Below are 23,276 nucleotides of genomic sequence, written 5' to 3'. Positions count from 1 at the left end.
ACCCCCCCAACCTGACCCAATTCTCCCCAACCCACCTGACCTGACAAAACCCTCCTGACCAGCCAAGTCTCATCCACTTACCTTTCCCCTGGCCTGTCAGGTATACAGGGCCCTTATATAAACCTACCGCTTTACGGCAACCAGAACGCTTGTGATCTCGGTCTCCTGTTTGACCATGAGCTGAGCTTCCTACCCTCATATTTGCTCTACTTCAGAGTTTCTCTAAGTATTTCACTAATGGTAGATTACTGTATCGTTCTCTGTGAGAGACACTTCATTAGCACAGCATCACCGTTTGCTGCTATTGAATTCTAGATTTATGTACTTTGATCTTCGTGTTTGTTCTTGGTGACGGTAATTATCAGTTAAGCTGGGCTGCTCCTAATCTTGAATAATTAGCAGTAAATCACTGATTAACAACGCAGACATGAGGAGCAACTTCTCACGCAGCGAGTGGTTAGGATCTGGAGTGCACTGCCTGAGAGTGTGATGGAGGCAATTTCAATCGCGGTATTCATATTCCATGCAGAAGGAGGCCATTCGGTCCATCGAATCTGCAGCGACTCTCTGACAGAGTGTCTTACCCAGGAAGGTCCACTTCCTGTAAACCCCCCCCCCCCACACACATTTACCACGGCTAATCCATCTAACCCACACATCTTGGGACACTAAGGGGCCAATCCACCTAACCTACACGTCTTTGGAGTGTGGGAGGAAACCACAGGAATTTGAGAGGGAATTGTATTATCTGAAAAGGAAGAATGTGTAGGGTTCCAGGGAGAAGTTGAGGGAACAACACTGGGTGAATTGCTCATTCGGAGAAGTGGCAAAGATACGATGGTCCGAATGTCCTCCTCCTGTGCTGTAACAATTCTGTGACGGTGTGAACTGTTTCTACTAATAGTTGCCATGGCACAGCAGGGTCTTGGTCTGCTGATGCACTGGGTTATGGACTGTAAGCACTTCCCCCTCACAGTGAGAAATTGCCATGATCCAGATAGGTATCCAATCCAGGAACATTGGAATTGATTGATGGGAAAAGGACAATCGAGTTGACCCTAGAATTATAGAAACAATGGTTAGAGCATAGGAGGAGGCCTTTGGCCCATCTTGTCCATGCCAGCTCTGTGCAACTGAACTAATCCCACTGGCCCGTCCTTTCCCAATAGCCTTGGGTTTGAGGTTCTTTTCCAATTCTCTTTTGGAAGCCGTTATTGAATTTGCTTCCTGAAGTAGAACACGTATGAGAGTAGGAAGCTCAGCTCATGGTCAAGCAGGAGATCGAGATCGCAAGCATTCTGGTTCAGCTTGACTCAGTGGAGGAGCTGGGGGCAGCAGGAGGTGGAATGTGGAATCAGTGGTCAAGGACTTCTGAACTGGTTTCAAACTTTCCAATTGCTCACCACAGAGACCTCCCTTTACAAACAGGCCCCTTGCTCCAGTTATCCTGAACAGTGTAATCTAATCCTAACCACTGTGTAAGCAGGAGCAGTAGATTACGGTTGCTGCAAAGGAATTTCTCTGCAATGTTGGCTGAACAGCTAAAAGACTGGTGCCCTGAGAGGTGGCGCCGGAGTGAGGCGACTTGCGAACTGTTCCCAACATATTCTTAAATTCCACCTTTTACTCTCGTTCTACGCTTTTAAAACTGTACTCTAACTCTTTTAAACTCTCCAATAATGTTACACCCTAACTATGGCTGTAACATGACATTCTGCACTCTCTCCTTCCCTTCTTCCCTATGTACTCTATGAACGGTATGTTTTCTCTGTATAGTGCACAAGATACAATATTTTTCACTGTATCCCAATACATATGACAAATCAAATCACTAAGTGAAGAAGGTTTTCCTCATGTCATCATTTTATGGCGGTGTTGTGTTACAGCAGTAATGGAATTGTTGACCAATCATGGCAGTCAATCTCGACCAGTTAATCTGCACCAGATCCAGACAGGAGATGAGCGGAACCTCCAGCAGTGAGGAACATTGGAAATTATAGGTCCAGCATTTGGTTTGTGGCCCCCTGATGATACATGAGATATAATGTTGATGTTTCAGTCATAGGGTTAATTGGTGGCTGGTGAGTTGACATTTTGTCATTCGTTTAAAGTTTATTTATGAGTATCGCAAGTCGGCTTACATTAACACTGCAATGAAGTTACTGCAAAAAATCCCCTAGTCGCCACACTCCGGCGCCTGTCCGGGTACACTGAGGGAGAATTTAGCACGGTCAATGCACCTATCCAGCACGTCTTTCAGACTGTGGGAGGAAACTGGAGCACCCGGAGGAAACCCATGCAGACACGGGGAGAAAGTGCAAACTCTGCACAGACAGTGACCCAAGCCGGAATTGAACCTGGGTCCCTGGCGCTGTGAGGCAGCAATGCTAACCACTGTGTCCATTAGCAAATGGCTTCTGTGGTGACTTCCCTGGAGAACCTCAGGATTGATGAGCGTGATCCCTGGGTTGGTTTGGGTTTTCGATCCATTTTGATTGTGATCGAGAAAGGACCATTTGCTAATGACAGATTGGCAGGCAGCGAAACAAACAAACTGAACGTTTACTGAGTGAGTTACTTGTGAAGTAAAATAAACCCAACTCTATATAACTGTTTGCATTTCCCTCCCTCCAGAATCGTAATGAAATAAAAAATGGGGCAATCCTTCGGTTGGCAGCATCTCCAGTAAGTAGTCAATGTGACATTCACATTTCTTGATAATTGGAGTTGTTTGTTTTGAGGCAAGTTTACATGTGGTGGTGTAACACTCTGAGCGTTTGGTGGCTCTGGGTTATGAAGAGTAAGTTGTCTTTGTGACAGTTTAGCTGGTGCTGCAGGCTGTCAGTATCTTGTGATAAAGGCACATGTACTTCAGTTGGTAGAATCCTCATCCTTGAGTTTGAAGTTTGAGAGTTCAAGTCCTGCTCCAGAGGCTGGAGCACATGACATAGGTTGACGTTCCAGTGCAGTGCCAAAGGAGAGCTGCACTGTCTTTCACATCAGACATTAATAAGGCCTCATCTGTCCTCCCAACATCCCGTCACACTATTTCAAGCAAGAGCAGGGAATATCCTATATGGTTTTTTTTCATGGGATGTGGGAATCGCTGGCTGGGCCAATTGCCCTTGAGGGGACATTTATGAGTCGACCACATTGTTGTGGGTCTGGACTCGTATGTAGGCCAGACTGGGTAAGGACGGCAGATTTCCTTCCCTAAAGGACATTAGTGAACCAGATGGGTGATTATGACAATCGACAATGGTTTCATGGTCATCGATAGACTTTTAATTCCAAATTTTTATTGAATTCAAGTTTCACCATGTGCTGTGGTGGGATTTGAACCCAGGTCCCCAGCCCAGCCCTGGGTCTCTGGATTACTGGTCCAGTGACAATACCACTATGCTACTGCCTCTCCTTAAACAACATCACTAAAAACAGATTATTTAGTTATTGTCACATTATCATTTGTGGGATCTTGCTAAACTTGCCCTGTTTACCTCATTACAACTGAGACTGTACTGCAAAAGTACTTTGTTGTCTGCTTTGGGATGACCTCAGATTAGGAAAGGCTCTATGTAAATGAAAATCGTTCTTCATCTGACGATGAAGTGAATTTGGGAGCAAGGAGAACTTAAATTTTTTAAAGTGTAAGTTTATTTATTAGTGTCACAAGTAGGCTTAAATTAACACTGCAATGAAGTTACTGTGAAAATCCCTGAGTCGTCACACTCCAGCGCCTGTTCGGGTACACTGAGGGAGAATTTAGCATGGTCAATCCACCTAACCAGCACGTCTTTCAGACTGTGGGAGGAAACCGGAGGACCCGGATGAAACCCGCGCAGACACGGGGAGAACGTGCAAACTCCATACAGACAGTGACCCAAGCCAGGAATCGAACCCGGATCCCTGGCGCTATGAGGCGGCAGTGCTAACCACCATGCAGGGATTGACAGGAGTACGGCAGTAATTGTCTTTATAGAAACCTTTCAGCCTGTTGTATTCCAAGGGTCACATTTTATTAAAAGGTGCAAGAACAAAACTTTAATAAAAGGGAAAGCCCAGTCATATCTGTTGTTTTTTCATTCTCCCCAAGGCTGAAATCAGGATTTCGGGAAATTATCTGTTAACTTTCACTGGAATAGCAACTATCAGAACAATCTCTTGGAGTAGGGGGACAGAGCGGGGAGGGGTTTTTTGCCTATTTATGACAAACAAAACTTGTGGGCATGGGAGAGTTTCAGCTCAGCATCAGAATCCTACCCTGTCCGTCCTGTTATAGTTTTACAAAGTAGAACTTTCCATGAGCAATGCCACAGCAAATCCACTATTTTTAAATCTCTAAGCTTGTATCTTGAAAGCCTTGTTGTTTTAATGCAGGCCTGGAATTTATTACTCAATATCATGATTGTTCTATTGTATTTCGTTCAATTATATCGTTCCATTGTTCTTCCGTCCCTGTCACTCAGTGGTTTAAGGCACCACATTGTTGATGTAAATTCCATGCCTGTGCCAAGTTAGCTGAAAGAAAGTGTTTTGATTTGTAGAGTGCTTCTGGCTATCTGACTGCACCCAGCAACTTATGAAGTGCAGTCACAGTTGTGCAGGTAATTTGTAGGCAAGACCGCACAATCTGAAAATGAGGTCAGTGCCAAGTTACACCTGTGTTCTAGTGATGTTGGTTGAGGATACATGTTGACCAGGACGTCCTCTGCATCACCTTGTGCGGTGGGATCTTTCATGTCTACCTGAGAGGACAGATGGAGCCTTGGGCTTCCTCAGAATTGCACTGGAAGTGTCGGCCTATATTTAGTGCCAAAGTCTGGGCCTTTACCATAAACATCTGACTCCAAGGGGAGCATGCTATCTGTTGAACCCTGGCCAAACTGAGGATGATGGTTGCGGTGGGAGGGGAGGACAGTGGGGGAGTGGTGTGGGAGAGGCCATTTCGCATTCCTATCCCTATTGGACAGTCAGTGTTCATGCCAAATTGTGGGGAGAATATCAACTTGGTTTCCCATTCCCCGTCACCAATTGCATTGGTGAAGCCGAGATGGATTTTGGCTCTGATACACCCCTTGCTGTCAAATAATCAATACTTGAGTTGGGTACTGGGAGGCTGCCAATTTCCATGGTTTCCGCGTCCCACTTCAAATCTAGTTCACCCAGGAGAGAAGTAAAGAAAAATTGTGTTTTTATTTTGAATATGTTTTCTGGCATGTTCTTCTGTTTTGTTTTTGGCATGTGCCTTTTATCTAGACTCAAACTGCCCAGGGGCTGCACGAAAGGATTCAGTCTTCCAGCATGGACGCCAAGTTAGAAGCATTGAAAGACTTGGCTAACCATTCCCGCGACATCACCTTTGCCCAGGAGTTCATTAACCTCGATGGTATCTCCCTCCTAACTCAGATGGTGGAAAGTGGATCTGAGTAAGTATCTGAGTGTGGGTTTGAGGTAGAATTAAAATAAGCATCCGGATGGGAAGAATGAAGTTCAGTGAATAAGTAACGGTTCATCATCCTGATGATCAGAGAGCCAGAGTTGGGATGGGGGAGAGGTGGGAAGAATTACCTCTCAGGAATTGCCTTGGGAATTAAGTTATTAAATCACGTCCCGCCTGCCACGGGAATCATAGTGGGCGGGACACGGACCATGCAAAGTTCCGTTGACCTCAGGCGGGATTTTCCAGCCTTGGGGTGAGCATGGCTGGAAAATCCCGCCTTTGGACTTCAGTGGCGCAATTTCGGCTTCGCAGTCGGAAAATGTTTTTTTAACATTCATTCTCGCGTGCCTCTGGCAAGATCGAAACTTATTACCCAGCCCTAGTTGCATTGGTACTGTTGCTATGCCAGTATGGAGGATGGTTAAGAATCATTCACACTGACATGGTCCAGAGTCAGGTATAGGCTAGACTGGGGTAAAGGCATAGGTTACCTACCAGTTGATGTTTTTAAGACAATCGTGCAGCCTTTTATTTTGGATTTCCAGATTCTGTATTGTTTTGCTTTTGTGTCGAGAGTTTGAAAGCAGTTTAAAAGTCTGGAGACGGAACACGTACTCAAAAAGCAAAAACATTGCAGAAGCTGGAAATCTAAGATAGTTAAAAAAAGAAGAAAATGCTGGAAATAGGAGGCAGGCCTAGTCCCCGTGTTAATGTTTTAGGTCGGTGGCCTTGAACACTTCAAGCTTTCAGCTACCTTTGTAGGGTTTGAACTCTTGCTCTCTGGATTATTATCCCAGTAACATAATCACTACACAGCTGGGTAGATCTGGTATTCTTCTTCCAGCAGGCAGCAGCTGCTGACATGCATTTGCCGTGAAGAGTTAGTTACAGATGCCCTGGGCTCTGCCTGGGCAGTCAGTCAGTGATTGTGTGTCAGCAGCCCCTGTTGCTCCGTGTTAGTGGTGGTACCTGAGTGTCAAATAGCCTTCACCAAATAGGATTCCAGCCACGCAAAAGTCGACGATGACATGTCGAGACCTTCAGAGAAAAGAAAATTCGAAACATTTTGAAAACAACAACATTTAATTTAAAAATCTGAGTCTAAAAGATGACCAAGTGTGTTAGATACTCGACTGGCCATGCACACACTGCTATCTGGTTTTTTTTGGTGGAGGTGGGTGGGTGTACGGTGATGTGACGGTGACAGGGTGGGGACTGGTTGTGAGCGAAATGCTAAAAGGCTTTGTGCTGTGACTGAAAGTCGCAACTCTTATTTACCTCACAGGGCAAGTTTGCCCCCGTTTACAATGGGAAGCCGCACTGGAAGCAAAGTGCAGGTCAGAGTATCAACTCCTGTGCTGTAACCCCGTCTCTGACTCGCGCTCCCTTTAGCTGCAGCAGTCAGGAGAGAATATGGAGTCAGTCAGATATCCCTGTTAGCTTGATGCAGCGCATGCGCCACGGCAGCCAGTACCAGCACGGGTTAACGCTGCCGTTTACCAGATCAGTGCTAAATGTATGAGATTAATACGTGACCTTAGTTAGGGTCACAGAGGTTTGTGGTCTGCAGTTTCCCAGCATTAGCTGTAACACTATAATCAGAACTGATATGGTATCGCCAGTGGGTAGACCATGTTCAGATGTTAATTAGTATCATGTGTTATATTCCAGAAAGCCAGTTGGTGAAAGATAGAACTGGAGCCTATCCTCACACATTTAGATAAAACTTCTATTTAGAGTTACACATTTACAGGGATACATCTAACCCAGCAGCCATAGTTTCAGCCTGTGTATATTTATAGGAATGCAAGTGAATCTCCGGTCAGCGCGTACCACCTGTCCACATTGAATATACAATAAATGTCGCAACACAAATAGAAAGCTGTTATCAGGCTGATTCATTACAACCCAAGCTGCAGTCTGAGCAGCCTTGAGTGTTTCCTTGGAATGCTTGTGGAAGAGCTTCCATCACCACAGGGCATGGATGGATATAACCCCCAATGGGTGGGAGGGAAAACGTTTGTTCATTGTGGCCCCTTGGCACCGGTATTCAAATTTTACAGTGGAACTGCGAGAAGTGAGCCCTCATTATAGCCATCTAAACATGACCTGGACCTTCTGTGGGGCAAGAACTGTACTACACAGCAGTGAAAACACTGGACAATTCCTGTATGTTTTTGTAAAATAAACTGATACACTTGTAGTTTCATCTGGAGGTGACTTGCTTCTTGCTATCTGTTGGTTCCAATCTGCCATTTTGTGTGCATAGATTGGGAGCTGTGGGCAGTTTCTGTGCAATAGAGGTGTGTTCTTTTAACAAGAGAGCATGTGAAATGTGGAAATCTCTTTTGGTCCATCGATTCCAGTATTTGGTCAACCGTTACTGTAAAGGCGTCAAAGGCCATGGAATAACCAAACCAATTTGGTACAGCTCAGAGCAGAGAGGGCAAGATAAGTGCTTTAACTCCCCTCCCCCACTAAGTTTCGTGCCGATACTGAGTTAAACTAATGCCAAGGCTGCTGGAATCATTCAGCCTGGTTAACGTTGGGATGGTAAGATACTGAGAACATGGTAATGATGGTTCTCAGTCAGCGATACCCAACCTTCTTTCATTTTGAGGCCCTCCCCCCTCCTTTGTTGTCGAAATTCCATGGACCTCCTGTAACACAACACAAGTATATATACAAAAGTTGGTTATACAATGAAACCTAGATATTTATCGTTCTGCTTGTTGCTGGTGCTGGGCAACAATTCTGACGAGGTAGCTTCAACGAGCACATGCGTATTTCATGGTCAATATTAATTCTGGTTTAGTATTTTGTTTTTTTTTTGTCACTGCTGACCATTCAGCTTCTCATAAGCAGCTTGTACTGTCGAGAAATCAGTGCTGTATTCATTGGAGAATTCCCACCCAGCGCCCTCACGCTCTCCAATAGTTAGCACCCTTACCCCATCGAAACCTCCACCACTGCACGTGCTGGTAATTCAAACAAAATGGCTGATTCCTGGCATCACAAAGCATGGGAGAGGAGGTAGTGGAGGAGCACTAAGGAGAGAATGGTAATAGATGGGGAGGCGATGGCTTAGTGGTCTTATCGCTAGACTTTTAATCCAGAAAATGTTCTGGGGTTTGAATCCCACAGCTGGTGGAATTTGAATTCAAGAAAAAATATCTGGAATTAAGAATCTACTGATGACCATGAAACCATTGTCGATTGTCGGAAAAACCCATCTGGTTCACTAATGTCCCTTAGGAAAGGAAATCTGCCATTCTTATCTGGTCTGGCCTCCATGTAACTGCAGACCCACAGCAGTATGGTTGACTCGCAACTGCTCTCTGAGCAAGGGCAACTAGGAATGGTCAATAAATGCTGGCCAGCCAGCAAAGCCCATGTCCCATGAATGAATTAAAAAAATGAAACATCACTCAAAATAACAATAGGCCCAGATCTTCCGGTCTGCCGCTAGTCGGAGACAAGAGCTACCCCGCAGATACACATGGTATTATGTTTGGGTCTTGTTGTAATGCATAAGAAGACCACAAGGTAGGCCTGCAGATCTTAAATAAAGGAGCAGTTTGTCTCTACATCTAGACTGACTCCCGGGGTCACCTGACCCACACTCTTAAAGGGGCAGCATGTGCCCCAACCTCCATATATAACACATGGGACTCCTTGGAAGTCCCGATGTACGCACACCCTTGGTACTTACGCAGGAGGTTTACTCTTCCGATTGCTTGCTTTGACCCTGCTTGGATTGATTTGTGACTGGCCAAGTCCATGCACAGTTGGGTTCTCTGCCCTACACTTACTCTGGTTTTTACACAGATTTACTGAAGAGTCTTTCATAGCTGGTATAAAACCAGCAAAACTCTTGGGTAAAACTAGCTGGGGGGTGGGCTGCAATATTCACCCGAGGTAGTCGAGTGGACGTTGTGAGGGTTGAGGGGGATTTGCACTGTCAGTGGGGTGAGGCTGTGCAGTTTTAGAGGTTGACAGTTCCAGGTAATCTCAAACCCACGAGCTTTTCCCTCAGTCTCAATGTCTTTGTTTAATAAATTACAAATAATTTGAACCAGAGATGCCGGGGAAGGGGGTATTTAATCATTATAGATACAGACAATAACATTGTTGTAAAGCACAGCAGGGAATGACAAAATTAACACAGGCTTTGGGGCATTTGAACTCTTGCTTCCCAGAATATGGCAACTAGTGCCATTGAAAAGGGGCTCTCTCCTGCACTCTGCTGAGGTTTGCCTGTTTTTCTGAGATGGGAGCTTCAGGAAGCAGGCAGCATCGGAAGTTTGGCCTTAAATTAAAAAATGCTGGCAGGTAAGTGGGTATTTTTCCTGTTATCAGCTTCGCTCATAACTCTTCTGACATGAATCGGAATATTTGGGCCTTCATTTTTGGACCTTAAACAGTGAAAACTGCATTAAAAATCTTGTCGGCAGTTCAGTTTTGTGCGTTGAAGTTTGTGAATGAATCGCTGGTCCGAGAGATTAGAGGTTAGCCTCGAATGGTGCTGATGATGGTGGCTGTTGACCCAGCACTGAAAACCAAGCCGACCCAGGGTCTAGATTGAGGGTGTTGGGAGAAACGACAGGCAGTGAGGGTGGACCTCTAGGGGCTGCAGACCCTTGGTTAACAATCCGTAGTTGTATAAGTCATTGGTGAGGCCACACTTAAGAGTATTGTGTACAGTTTTGGTCACCCTGTTATAGGAAAGACATTGATAAACTGGAAAGAGTGCAGAGAAGATTTATGAGGATGTTGCCAGGACTGGTGGGTCTGAGTTATAGGGAGAGGTTGGCCAGGCCAGGGCTTTAGTCCTTGGAACGTAGGAGAATGAGTGGGGAGCTTATTGAACAAAGAACAAAGAAAATTAAAGCACAGGAACAGGCCCTTCGGCCCTCCAAGCCTGCACCGACCATGCTGCCCGACTGAACTAAAACCCCCCATCCTTCCAGGGACCGTATCCCTCCATTCCCATCCTATTCATGCATTTGTCAAGACGCCCCTTAAAAGTCACTATCGTATCTGCTTCCACTATCTCCATGATTGGACCTAATTTGAATTGGCTTTTATGATCGGAAATAAAATACTGAAAAAAAATGAAGAAAGGACATAGCTACTTTGAAAGCAGTGCAGTGAAGGCTCCCTCAGCTGATTCCTGAGGTGAAGGGAATTTCTTCTGAGGAATGGTCCAAGTGCAGGTCAGTGGGACTAGGCATAAAATGGTTCGGCACAGACAAGAAGGGCCAAAAGGCCTGTTTCTGAGCTGTAATTTTCTCTGGTTCTAAAGGTTAGACAGCTTGGGCTGATACCCAGTGGAGTTTAGAGGAATGACAAGTGATCTTATTGAAACATTATAAAAATCTGAGGGGACTTGACAGGGTGGATGCTGAAAGGATACTTATTTTACCTTGTGTAAGAGATCAGAAGTAGGGAACACAGCTCAAAAATACGGGGTCTCCCATTTAAATGGGAGATGATGATGGGAGCCAAGGGTATAAGGGAGTAGACAGGAAAGTAGAGGCCTCAATCTGATCGGACATCACCTTATCAAATGGTGGAACAGGCTTGAGGGGCTGAATGGCCTACTCCTCCTCATTCATGTATTCATATATCACTTAGTCCCTGTCCAGATCTTCCCAAACCACACAAACGTATGTTGGTGGAATGAATCATTTGTAACTTAGTATGCTCTTTCTGATAACTAGTGCAATTGTAACAGAGACCAGGCAACCAACATTGATTGTTTCTGATTTGTGACATGTAGGTTGTGTGTGACTTGATCAGCCATCTCAACCCGGAGAGATAAAATGTGACTCATTGTCCAGTGTCCTGGGAGTTCATAAAAACACTATGTTAGGATTACAGCTGACAGCTGCAGTTGAAGAGATGGGCCAAATAGTCTCCCTGCATGTTGTAATTTCTATGGCACAGTTGGAGCTGAAACTGTAGGATTAGTTGTTCGAAAGGAAAATCACACCTCAATCTGTCTGTGATAATTGAAAACAAGTGCACCAATAACTAGGCAAGAGGGAAACAGGAGGTGAAGGGGATTGAGAATACAGAATAGACGTATCCATATTAAGAAAAAGTGGATGGCAATGTGGTTAGCACTGCTGCCTCGCAGCGCCAGGGATCCGGGTTCAATTCCAGCCTCGGGTGGAGTTTGCACGTTCTCCCCGTGCCTCCGTGGGTTTTCTCCGGGTGCTCTGGTTTCTTCCAACACTCCAAAGATGTGCAGGTTAGGTTAATTGGCCATACTAAAGTGTCCGTTGGTATCCCAGGATGTATAGGTTGGGGGATTAATGGGGTAATACACGGATAGGGCCTGGGTGGCATGCTGTGTTGAAGAGCCGATGCAGACTCGATGGGCCGAATGGCCTCCTACTGCACTGTAGGGATTCTATGGATATTAAGAACTATAGAATCGATCAATTTTCAATTGGAAGATTACCAGATTGTGGAGTGTCGATGGCAGTTTAACCCTAGGCTGGATCACATTCAATCTAGTCATGACCTGAGGTGTAGACATATGTACAGTCCAGCAGGGGGCACTGGGTAGCATCAAGAGCAAAGAGCACTAGGTTGCTTTGTCTCCTTGGGATCCTGAGGCATTTTTGATGGCCCCAACATTTTCCCTTGTTAGTTTGATTGGAAATGCTGCTTCTCTCCAATCGGCTGGAAATAATTTTGTCTTTAAATATTTTATTGTCTTATGTTTAAAATGTAACTTCTTAAAAATAAAATTCCATATTCTTCATAGTCACCTATTGAATCATATATCTTTGACTCAGATCAGATTGGTGATGATGGTTTTATGGTAACTTCCGGGAATGCTGCTGTATGTTAACTGGTGGGGGAGATGGATGGTGAATCCTGAAGAATGACTCAAAGTGGACCCTGGTCAATGTTCTCCCTTTAGCAGAGCACGTCCCATCTACTTGATGCGGTATTTGAGATCAAGGATATGTTAAGCAGCTCACTCCGAAGGCAGAGCCTGTACACGGTCTTCAATTTGGGCTAGGATTTGCAGCAGACGCTTTCCGACCTGAGACTGTTCTGGATTGATTATTAATGAAGTCCTAATGATTCTGTAGACACAGCACTAGAAAACTGAGGTCATCGCTTCTTGAATCATTGAGTTCAGAAGGTCTACATCCTGGCGTGCAAGATTTGTGGGGTTTGATGAAGTTATTTCCCTCCTGCCTTCCCTGAATGCATTGTTTCATGTTGGATCCGGAATCGTGGAACTGACAGCTCAAGCCACGTGTCCATCTTCCAGGTGCAAATGTTAGACAGCGAGCATTGATGGTATCATCGGCCATAGAGCAGTTCCTCTTCTTCCTTGAAGACCACATACTGGCACTTTTCAGCTGGAAGCAACCCTATCAGTTCACTTCCATAGGGTGCTGCATCCCAATGCTAAGATTCAGCAGATACCGAGGAGCAGACCTGGCTCCTTTCTGCTCTACATAGTAAAGAACTACAGCAAGTAAATGCATTAATCAATGGAGTCAGTGAGGAGGAGTGTAAGACACTGTGTATCTTAAAGCTGATTTTTCAAAGGACAAAAGATGAGTAGACAACCTTTTAGTTATTATTCATTTCCACACATAAATATTCAGTTTGAGTAATGAATGTTTGAATTATTAGGTTATATAAATCTTTGTGATTCAATGCTATGGATAAGATTGTGTGTATGATTTTAGGATATGAGAATGTGGAAATTGGTACCACTTAGAGTTGAGACAAATTGCATAAATATTGTTAAGATGTATAGATGTCTTTAAGAGCAAGCGAGATAAACACATGAGGGAGAAAGGATTCGATAAAGTAATGTGGGAGAAGGCTTGTGTGAAGAATAAAAACTCACATTGACCAGTTAGGCCAAATGGTCTGTTTGTGTGCTGTGAATCTGATGCAATTCTATATAAGGTTGGTGTGTAATTAACTATTGATAGGGCATGTGGAATCCCTCATCTTAACGCACCAAAACGTAATCGTGAGAAACCGTCGGCTGCAATTTCGCATCCAGTCCACTAGGTGTGCTGCAGCTCCAGGCTTCCCGCCAGCTTCACCCAAGGCTTTGCCATCACCCCAGAAAACCTACCCCCTGCCCAGTTACCACGTCTTCAAACTGAAAGTGAGAAAACTTGGTCAGATGTTGTCCGGGTTAGCCCGTCTGACAGTAACTATCCTGATGAGGTGTGTGTGTGTGCTAAGGGTGACAATAGAACAAAACATTGTGCTGGTAGAGTTTACAAAGAGTTGTGACTGAGTATATAAAGAGGAACTGCTTCCATTGGCAGGAGGGTTGATAATCAAAGGATTGAAGATAATTGATGAAAGAAACCACAGGGGATTTAATGTTTTTAAATGAAATGAGTAAAGATCTGGAATGTGTTTCCTGAAAGGATGGTGAAAGCAGAAGGGCTAAAATTGCAAGACTATGGGAAAAGAGTAGGGGAGTGGTTATGTTCTGGATAAACTCTATTAAAGAGCTGACAGATGGGCCAATGGCCCCTTCCTACGTTACGCAATTTGATTATACGAAGTTGTGTGGATTTTGAACACCGTAATTGCTGCTCTGGATTTATATTTTATTCTCATTTTCATTCCAACTCCAGCTTTTCTTTGGATGAGGGAGTAGAGTGGGAGGTAATTCAATGAGCAATGTTTATACATTCCAGCTGTATTACCTGCTCAGATTTGTAGTTCCTTTTGCTGGTATACATTGGAGACCCATTGTATCCCTCCCAATCACTGCCCCTGTCTGAGACCCTATGAGATTGGTTTGAGTGGGAATATCACTTCTGCACCAGTTGGATGGAAATAATGTTGATCTTAATTCCCAACCCCCCGTGTTTCAAATGTAACTTCAACTCTTGAGCCTTCTGAAACCGGGATCTGAAGGTAGAAGCCAGTCTAGTGCCAGTCTATTTAAGTTGCTTCTTTTCGGAGAACTGTGTAATATGTGAAAGTTTTTAAATTTTTGCAGACGTTATCAGAAACTACAGAAGATTATGAAGCCCTGGTAAGAATCCAATTGGACCGTCATTTTGTGCATTCTCTCACTGCATGGTTGGAAATCAAGCCCTTACACTTTCAAATATTGCTTCCCTCTCTGATCTGTGTTGCCTCTCGCTCTGCGCAGTGCTTCGTGTGTTGCATGTGATAATGACCAGTTTGGTGATCTCTCCTCTTTTCACTAAAAAGCACCTTTTTTGCTGCACTCTTTGTTTTTTCTCTAGCCGGTTTGCGTTTCTAATGCAAGATGCCAGACTCGAATGATGATTGCGCATGTCTCCAAAGCGTACTAACTAAAATAGTCAAGGCACTCGCTGACCAATAAATGCCACTTGCTTTGTCAAATCATTGAGCTGTAAATTCTTGAAGAACCAATAAACATTTTGTATTAAGTGTGGCATTATGAATTACTAACTGGAAAAGAAAACGCTCTATTGAATAGTGATTTTGGGTAAAAGATTCAAACGTGAAGAGCTTTGCTTCTCTACCTGTCTACAGGTGGGTTTGAGTTCTACTTTGATTAGATTCATAAGTCATTTTGGATAGAGAGATGAAGATACAAGCTTGTCTAAGTAATTGTCTACTTGCCAGTCTACGTAATGAGGCCCCATGTGGTTGTTAATGTGATGAGGGTGGCACGGTGGCACAGTAGTCAACACTGCTACCTCATGGCGCCAGGGACCCGGGTTTGATTCTGGCCTTGGGTGACTGGTTGTGTGGAATTTGCACATTCTCCACATGTCTACATGGGTTTCCTCCGGGTGCTCCAGTTTCCTCCCACAGTCCAAAGATGTGCAGGTTAGGGGGATTGGCCATGCTAAATTGCCTCTTAGTCTCTAAAGATGTGTAGGTTAGGTCGATTAGCCATAGTAAGTGTGTGGGATTACAGAGCTAGGGCAGGGGGAACATGCTCTTTCAGAGAGTTGGTTTAGACCCGATGGGCCAAACGGCCTCCTTCTGGACTGCAGGGATTCTATGGAACTTTTTTCCTTGCTGAACCAATAGGTTTATTTCCTCTTTCATTATGGCATTGTAAAAGGTCATTTGTAAAGGTTGTTACCGTTGTTGCTTTTAATGAAGTTCTGGCCTTAACACTGATGTAAGTCGACCAATAAAGCATGTAGAGAAAACATAGATGGTGCTGAATTTTGACCATCTTTTTAATGATTCTTAAAAAGCTGAACGGCTGCCAGTTATGGTCATCTTCAGCTGAAGTGAAAGGATTCCTGGGAGAACAATGTTGTCTACTTACATCTACCTACAAGAACTTTAATTATGTCTTGAATGAATTGCAGACCAGTGCAGATTGTCACTTCACATGTACTTGTGGGATGATTTCTCAAGCATGTTTCTCCAGTGACTCTCCCTTTGAGGTACTGTGGCTGCCTGGATCAGTACTGCCCAATGCATGGGACTAAGCAATGAAACAATATTTACACTCCCATCGGTTTAAAAAAAAATTAAATTAATGCAGCGGCACAGTGGTTAGCACTGCTGCCTCACAACGCCAAGGACCCGGGTTCAATTCCGATCTTGAGTCACTGTCTGTGTGGAGTTTGCACGTTCTCCCCGTGTCTGCGTGGGTTTCCTCCGGGTGCTCCGGTTTCCTCCCACAGTCCAAAGATGTGCGGGTTAGGTTGAATGGCCAGGTTAAATTGACCCTAGTATCAGGGGAATTAGCAGGGTAAATATGTGGGGTTATGGGAATAGGGCCTGGGTGGGGTTGTGGTCGGTGCAGTCTCGAGGGGCCGAATTGCCACCTCCCGCACTGTAGGGATTCTATGATTTACCTACATTTAAACAATTTCAAGGGGCCCGGTTCAGAGCTCAGTGAAATGTAAAGGCAAATGCTGTCTTTCATAAGTTGGGTTACCAGTTACTTGGAACCAGTGCTAAAATTCAGCGTGAATTCAGGATGAAGCCAGTGCAGGTATTAAGATGTTACCTCTCCCCTGTGTTACAGAGCTAAGGGAGTATAATCTTTACTTTGGGCTGTTGGCCTTTATCAGTCCGAATTAGTGATGCCACTGGGAGACTTTTTCAGAACAGTAACCATTTGTGAAGGGACGTGAGGAACAGTTCACATGACCTGCTGAAGTTGAAGTGGTCATCTTTTGTTATTTATACATTTATTTTTAATAACAAACATGTATTTGTATAATTAGAATGCAAAATGTATTTTGTGATCTAGAATCTTGCTATTGGATAGTCAATTCATTTCAAGTGTGTCAGGATTTTCAGAATTTTCTCCCTCGCCCCCGAATCTCAATTTTACTGAGGATTTTTGTATCTGACTCTCTCCAATTAATTAAGGCAAAAAACGAGGCGCAGTGACAGGAAATTTTTCCCAATTCGCCCTGAAGAGTGGTTTACCCCAGTGAGTGTTGCTGTTGAAGGAATGTTGATATATTTCCAAGGCAGGATGGTGCGGGGGGGGGGGGGGGGGGGGGGAGAGAATTTGCAGGTGATGGTGCTCCCATACGCCAACTAGAGGTTTGGAGGTGCTATCAAAGAAGTCTTAGTGAATCGCTGCGGTGTATTTTGTAGGTAGCACGCTTTGCAGCCACAGTTCACCGGCGGTCGATGGGGCGTTGATCAAATGGGCTGCTTTGTCCTGGATGGTGTTGAACTTCTTGAGTGTTGTTGGAGCTGCACTCATCAAGGCAAGTGGAGAGTATTTCATACACTGGGGAAGCCTAGCATGCAAGTGCAATATACAAGGCTTGAAGCATTTGCAGCCAGCTTCAGACAGAAGTGCTGGATTGATGACTTTGAGCCTCTTTCAGAGGCCCCAGTATTACATTTTCCAATCTTCAACCATGGGTCGAATGGCCTCATTCTGCACTGTAGGGATTCTATGATTATTCCATGTTTAGAAACCACTAAAGACACTGGATACTGCGGAGGCTATGCATCCCAACAGCATTCTGGCAGTATTTCTGAAGACACATTTTCCAGATCTAGCCTGTGCTCTTAGCCAAGCTGTTCCAGTACAGCTTACAACTCTGTGAAACTCCACTGGCTGATGGTAAGAAAGAAACCAAGTCTTCACTTCTACCAGACAGAACTTTATTCCAACACACTTAAAATTTCAGTCCCAGATCATCACCTGTTTCCAAGTATAAAGGGAGTAAAACAAATCAACCAATAAACACAAATAACCAATTAAATTGGGGGTAAGGCTCTTAAAGGGATATGGCAGCCAAAAATAAACATAAAGGAAATGGTGCATCCCAGCCCCTGCCCTGACCACTGATCACGGATGCCCTTCGATATTAGCACTGCTGCCTCACAGCGCCAGGGACCTGGGTTCAGTTCCCAGTTTGGGTCACTGTCTGTGCGGAGTCTACATAAGCGTGCTGATGGACATTGCACGCTCCCTCTCCAGGGACACTCAGCCACGAACATGTAAGAGGGGCGGAGAGTCAGACGGACAACCCCCTCAATCGTCCGCTGGGCCTGTTGGTGGCCACTTGGGCCAAACTCAGAATCAGTGTGACGAAAGACTGCCTCCTCCTCTGCCGGCCTCTGCACCTGGTGCCCAAGGATCAGGAGTGTGGGACTGAAGCGCAACCACAAATTCAAGGAAAAGTCCCCTTAAATAACTGAAGAGGGAGTTTAGCCTGTAACAACTAACATACACATGTCCACTGACTCAAGACCACAAAAAGCGCAAGCATCTTGGGAGCCCATGAACCAATGCAACACATAGTTAGAATCATAGAATCCCTACAGTGCAGAAGGAGGCCATTCGGCCCATCGAGTCTGCACTGACCATAATGCACCCAGGATCTATCCCCCTACCCCATGCATTTACCCTGCTAGTCCCCCTGACATTATGGGCAATTTAGCATAGCCAATCAACCTAACCCGCATATCTTTGGAGTGTGGAAGGAAACCGGAGCGCCCGGAGGAAACCCACACAGACACGGGGAGAACATGCAACTCCACACAGTCACCTGAGGCCGGAATTGAACTGGGGTCCCTGGCGCTGTGAGGCAGCAGTGCTAACCGCTGTGAGGCAGCAGTGCTAACCGCTGTGAGGCAGCAGTGCTAACCACTGTGCCGTGCCACCGTACAAATAGTTGGGCTAGACCACATCCTCCTGGACCAGGAGTAGGCTTATAGGAACTGTTCTTCCCTCCGCAACCCCCTCCGCACTGGATGCCCAGAGAATTGGGCTGAAGTGCAACCAAAAATTTAAAAGAATCTCCTTTAAAGAACCAAAAGAGGGCACTGACCATACGACTATATACGTGGCCCACTGAGTGCACAAGGCTACAAAAGGCGCAGCCATCTTTGGAGTCCACGAAGCACCTTCGTCTATGGTTCAATGGGCTGCTGCATGCAGCACCCTCTACCCCAGGACCCCAATGGAAAAAGGCAGGACTGCCACATAGCGAGCCCCCCTGACTGGGGACCTCTACACTAGATGGCAGAAGAACATGGCAAGGCATGTCCAGGACAGACAAAGGAGTGGAGATGGGGGGTGTGTAGCAGTCCATACAGGAAACCCCTCCATGCAGTGGCTCAGGTTGTGTGGCTCCAGCTCCCGGAGAAAGTTTTGAGGCTTGGGGCCCACGTGGAATTCGGTCTGAGCAGGGTCATGCTCAGACAGGAGCCCACCACACACCTGTGCCTCCTTGAGGCCATGTGCACCTTTGGCACCCGAGCACCACCATTTTAAAGTGATGGTTGACATTGGCTGTTTCTCCTTTATATTCTGTGTTTATTGGTTGTTTTGTGTTACTCAAAGAACAAAGTAAAATGGAGGTGGAGAGAACAACTCTTAAAGGGACACTGCAACTTAGAATAAACTCTCAAAGAAAACTTAGAAATCGTTTTCCCCTTTATATGCACCCAATGATGTGCTTATCCAGTTAATCTCCAATTACTAAATCACTTGTTGATTAGTAACTATTTCTTATCCTTACAGATTTCCCTCTTTTTCTTAAAATGAAAGCAATCCTTGAGTGAGCGGTATGGTTGGCACAGTGGTTAGCACTGCTGCCTCACAGCGCCAGGGACCCGGGTTCGATTCCCGGCTTGGGTCACTGTCTGTGTGGAGTTTGCACGTTCTCCCTATCTCTGCGTGGGTTTCCTCCGGGTGCTCCGGTTTCCTCCCACAGTCCAAAGATGTGCAGGTTAGGGTGATTGGCCATGCTAAATTGCCCCTTAGTGTCAGGGGGTTAGCAGGGTAAATGTGTGGGGTTGTGGGAAGGGGGCCTGGGTGGGATTGTGATCGAAGCAGACTCGATGGGCCAAATGCCTCCGCCTGCACTGTAGGGATTTTATGAGGAGCAAAGTAATAAAAATGATTTTTTTTCCCTCTATATGCAATCAATGATTTTTATATCATACAATTATCAAAGTTATGTTTCAGATAATCACTTTCCCTATTCCCCTGAAAAGACTGAAGAAAATGTCCTATATTTTGCTTCTTTTATAGTTCCTCACATCAACAGACGTTGCTCTTTGAGAATCTCCAATAATTTCTTCGAGCTCACACCTCTTTCTGTGAAACAGTCAGACAATTGATGGCTGGGGTTAACCCATTGTAGTTTGGAGATCTCCTCCTCTAATGTCGGTTTGAAACTTGCATTATCTATTCAGATTTATTTTCATTAATGCACTTTGTAAAATACACATTATCCCAAAGTGACCGACTGTCTATGTAATATTCAGTAGGTATTTATCCGGAGTCCTCTTTTGTTTCCAATATCTTTGATATGAAGAACGCCATGTCTACCACCTCAACAAGGACGAGAGTTTCCGCTGCCAAAGTACTCTTCACTACTCTCTCTCTTGTTAGCCTCCCAAGCCAATTTACCCCTATCGGAAAGGTTAGCATAAGAAGCATCATTAAAAACAATTAGTTTCTTATTCCTTGCATCATTCCAAAGATGGGAATTTCTGACGCAATGCTTCATTTGAATTTTTTTCAGTGTTTTGTTTGTCTGGATAATGTCTTCAACCTTAGGATTGTTCATTCTTGACTCAATTATAAAACATTAAAACTGACACCCACCTTGTTTATTTGCCCGTCCAATTAGACATTAGAGTTTCTCCTTTTCAGTTTTAGAAGTTGCTGTATCTTCTTGTGAAGCCCTATCCTGACTAATTGCAATGGGATTAACATTCTCTCTATAGAGATTGCAGATGTAAGGTGACATCCGCCCAATTTCCAATCCAATATATTTAAAAGCCCCAGAAGTCTGATTACATAGAATCCCTACAGTACAGGAGGAGGCCATTCAGCCCACTGTGTCTGTACCGACCACAATCCCACCCAGGCCCTATTTCCGTAACTCCACACATTTGCCCTGCTAATGCCCCGATACTAGCGTCAATCAACCTAACCCGCTCATCTTTGGACTGTGGGAGGAAACCGGAGCACCCGGAGGAAACCCACGCAGACACGGGGAGAAAGTGCAAACTCCACACAGACAGTGACCTGAGGCTGGAATTGAACCTGGGACCCTAGTGCTGTGAGGCAGCGGTGCTAACCACTGTGCAACCGTGCCGCCCTAGATTTCCAATCTTGAACTCTGTTCTAAGTCAATTAATGACGATCTTTTCAAATTCACACCAAAAAAAAAAATCCATGCACATCATGAAGATGCCTGAAGGTTTGCCCCCATGGTGTCAATAAAACACTGCTGGGTCTGTTTTTAGCTGGAGATCCCAAATTTAGTAAAACTGACATTACCGAGAAATTTGAACTCTGGAAGTATCATTTAAACAGTGAACACATTTAACTTCCCGAGTGTCCCATTCACGTTTGGCATCTCCTTTGGATCTGGTCTGCTTGCAACAAAGCAGCTTTAATATCAATTGATTTGCATTCCCACGAACTCATTTCCAGCAGAGCCAACATGATTTTCAAAATTACCTTTCCTACTGCAAGTGAACCTACTCTTGAATCTTAGTCACCCAACTTTTCTTCAAAACCTCGTGCCGCTAATCTGGTTTTAGGCCCAAGTCCCATCAGGAAGCACCTTTTCCAAGCATGTCAATATATGCTAACTATCCCCTATCTGGTACCTCTGTGTACACCCAAAATTCTCTCCAGTTGTGTAATTCTTGCTGACCTTTACAAGTCTTTTATTAATTTTTTGTACAATTTGCTCGTAGCTGCAAAGACTTCTTGATCACATGAGCTTCTACTCCTTGTAGCATTCCTGCTCTGTGCCATATGCCTTGACCTTGTTAAACTACATCCTCTATTCTGCTGTCTTGTTCTGGACTGTTGCTATTTGATCTCCCTCTCCTACTAACACACCTTCTTTCAGCACTTCATGATCTTGTTCAAGGGGCACGTTCAGACCCAGACTTCATAGAATCTCTACAATGCAGAAGGAGACCATTCGGTCCATCGAGCCTGCACCAACCACAATCCCGCACAGGCCCTATTCCTATAACCCCACTGATTTGCCTTGCTAATCCCCTTGACACTAGGATCAATTTAGCATGGCCAATCAACCTAACCCGCCTATCTTTGGAGTGTGGGAGGAAACTGGAGCACCTTGAGGAAACCCACGCAGACACAGGGAGAATGTGCAATCTCCACACAGAGAATTGAACCCGGGTCCCTGGCGCTGTGAGGCCACAGTGCTAACCACTGTGCCACCGTGAACTCACGCTGTTTTATTGCCTTCCATTATTGTACTTTATGTTCCTAATCCATGGGTCTAACCCCCATGCCCCATATCTCATATATTTAACCAGCTTTCGTATTCTCTGGTGGCCTTTCCTGCTCTGTCTGTAATCATTGCCCCTTTGAACAAGTCACTCTAGTGCCAGCTTTTGGCACTTGTCCTCTGGGACAAATCGTTTCATCGCGTTCGTCCAAATTACTGTGTCCATCTTCAGCCAGCCTGTCAGCGTCAGCAATCTGTCCCTCACAATCAAGTTCCTCATCACTTTCTAAAACCCTTTCCGAATCTGCAAGTTTGTCAATCCATGCCAACCAGCCTAGAGTGCACCCAAATAGTCTGGTTCCCATGCTGTAAAATGACTTGTTTTCCATCTTTATCAATAACCTTTCCTAGGCCTTTTCACTTAAGTCCTTCTCTTTTATAGCATACCATGTCGCCCTGATTGAAAATAGTTTCCAGTGACCATACATTGTATCTTAAGGCAGTTGAATTCTCTCTCAAACTCCAGCTTCAAGGAATGCTCTTCAGCCTGCTTGCATTGCATTCAAATGCTTCGAAAAAGTGGAGCTAATGGCAGCTCTCTCCCAAACTGGAGGATGATCACTCAGGATTGAAGGACTTTTAGAATCCTAACAAAAACCAGCTGACATGGATCATAGCCTCCCTCCTCCCTCACGACCATCTGCAGAGAGTTCTTGGCAAGGACAGCTCATGCTAGGGCAGATGTTAATTTATAAATTGGTTGATCTGCCAAAATTTTACAAAGCATCTCATTTATCACTGCACAATTGTTTTCACACACTGCGTTGCTAAAAGGGCTTTCTGCTGCTGTATTCACAACTATTATATTCATGTTTTTGTACATATCGCCAAATTCATCATAAGCAAATTTACCCTCTATTGGAAGTGAGGAATTTTGCCAGTGGCCCCAGTCCAGTCCTATCCACTTTTTCATGATCTTATCCACATTTATTTTCTTTGCCATGTATTATTGTCAACTGGCTAAACCTCGTTGCCTATTCTATGAAATGTACAATAAAAATGTTCTTTTCTTCATTCCCACACCTTTAAATCCATAGCCACAACCTTGTTGAAATTCCTCACTAAGGGTAGACTTACTATGGGCTGAGATGGTG

General features: G+C 44.8%; 1 protein-coding gene across 8 annotated transcripts in view; it reads left to right on the top strand.

The window, feature by feature from the left end:
- Positions 1-23,276, top strand: part of LOC144511763 (engulfment and cell motility protein 1) — a 275,624-nt gene that overhangs the window by 66,446 nt on the left and 185,902 nt on the right. For 4 of the 8 annotated variants that reach the window (XM_078242020.1, XM_078242047.1, XM_078242030.1 and 1 more), the window contains exons 5-7: positions 2,635-2,685; positions 5,257-5,426; positions 14,454-14,489. In XM_078242020.1, the coding sequence (XP_078098146.1) occupies positions 2,635-2,685; positions 5,257-5,426; positions 14,454-14,489 (257 nt within the window). The remainder of the gene's footprint in view (positions 1-2,634; positions 2,686-5,256; positions 5,427-14,453; positions 14,490-23,276) is intronic. The other 4 variants (XM_078242065.1, XM_078242086.1, XM_078242056.1 and 1 more) reach the window with 1 other exon arrangement.

The sequence above is a fragment of the Mustelus asterias genome, chromosome 2, assembly GCF_964213995.1.
Source record: "Mustelus asterias chromosome 2, sMusAst1.hap1.1, whole genome shotgun sequence".
NCBI classification, from domain to species: Eukaryota; Metazoa; Chordata; class Chondrichthyes; order Carcharhiniformes; family Triakidae; genus Mustelus; species Mustelus asterias.
The sequence above is the reverse complement of the archived record's forward strand: the minus strand, read 5'-3'. Positions and strand labels throughout refer to the sequence as shown.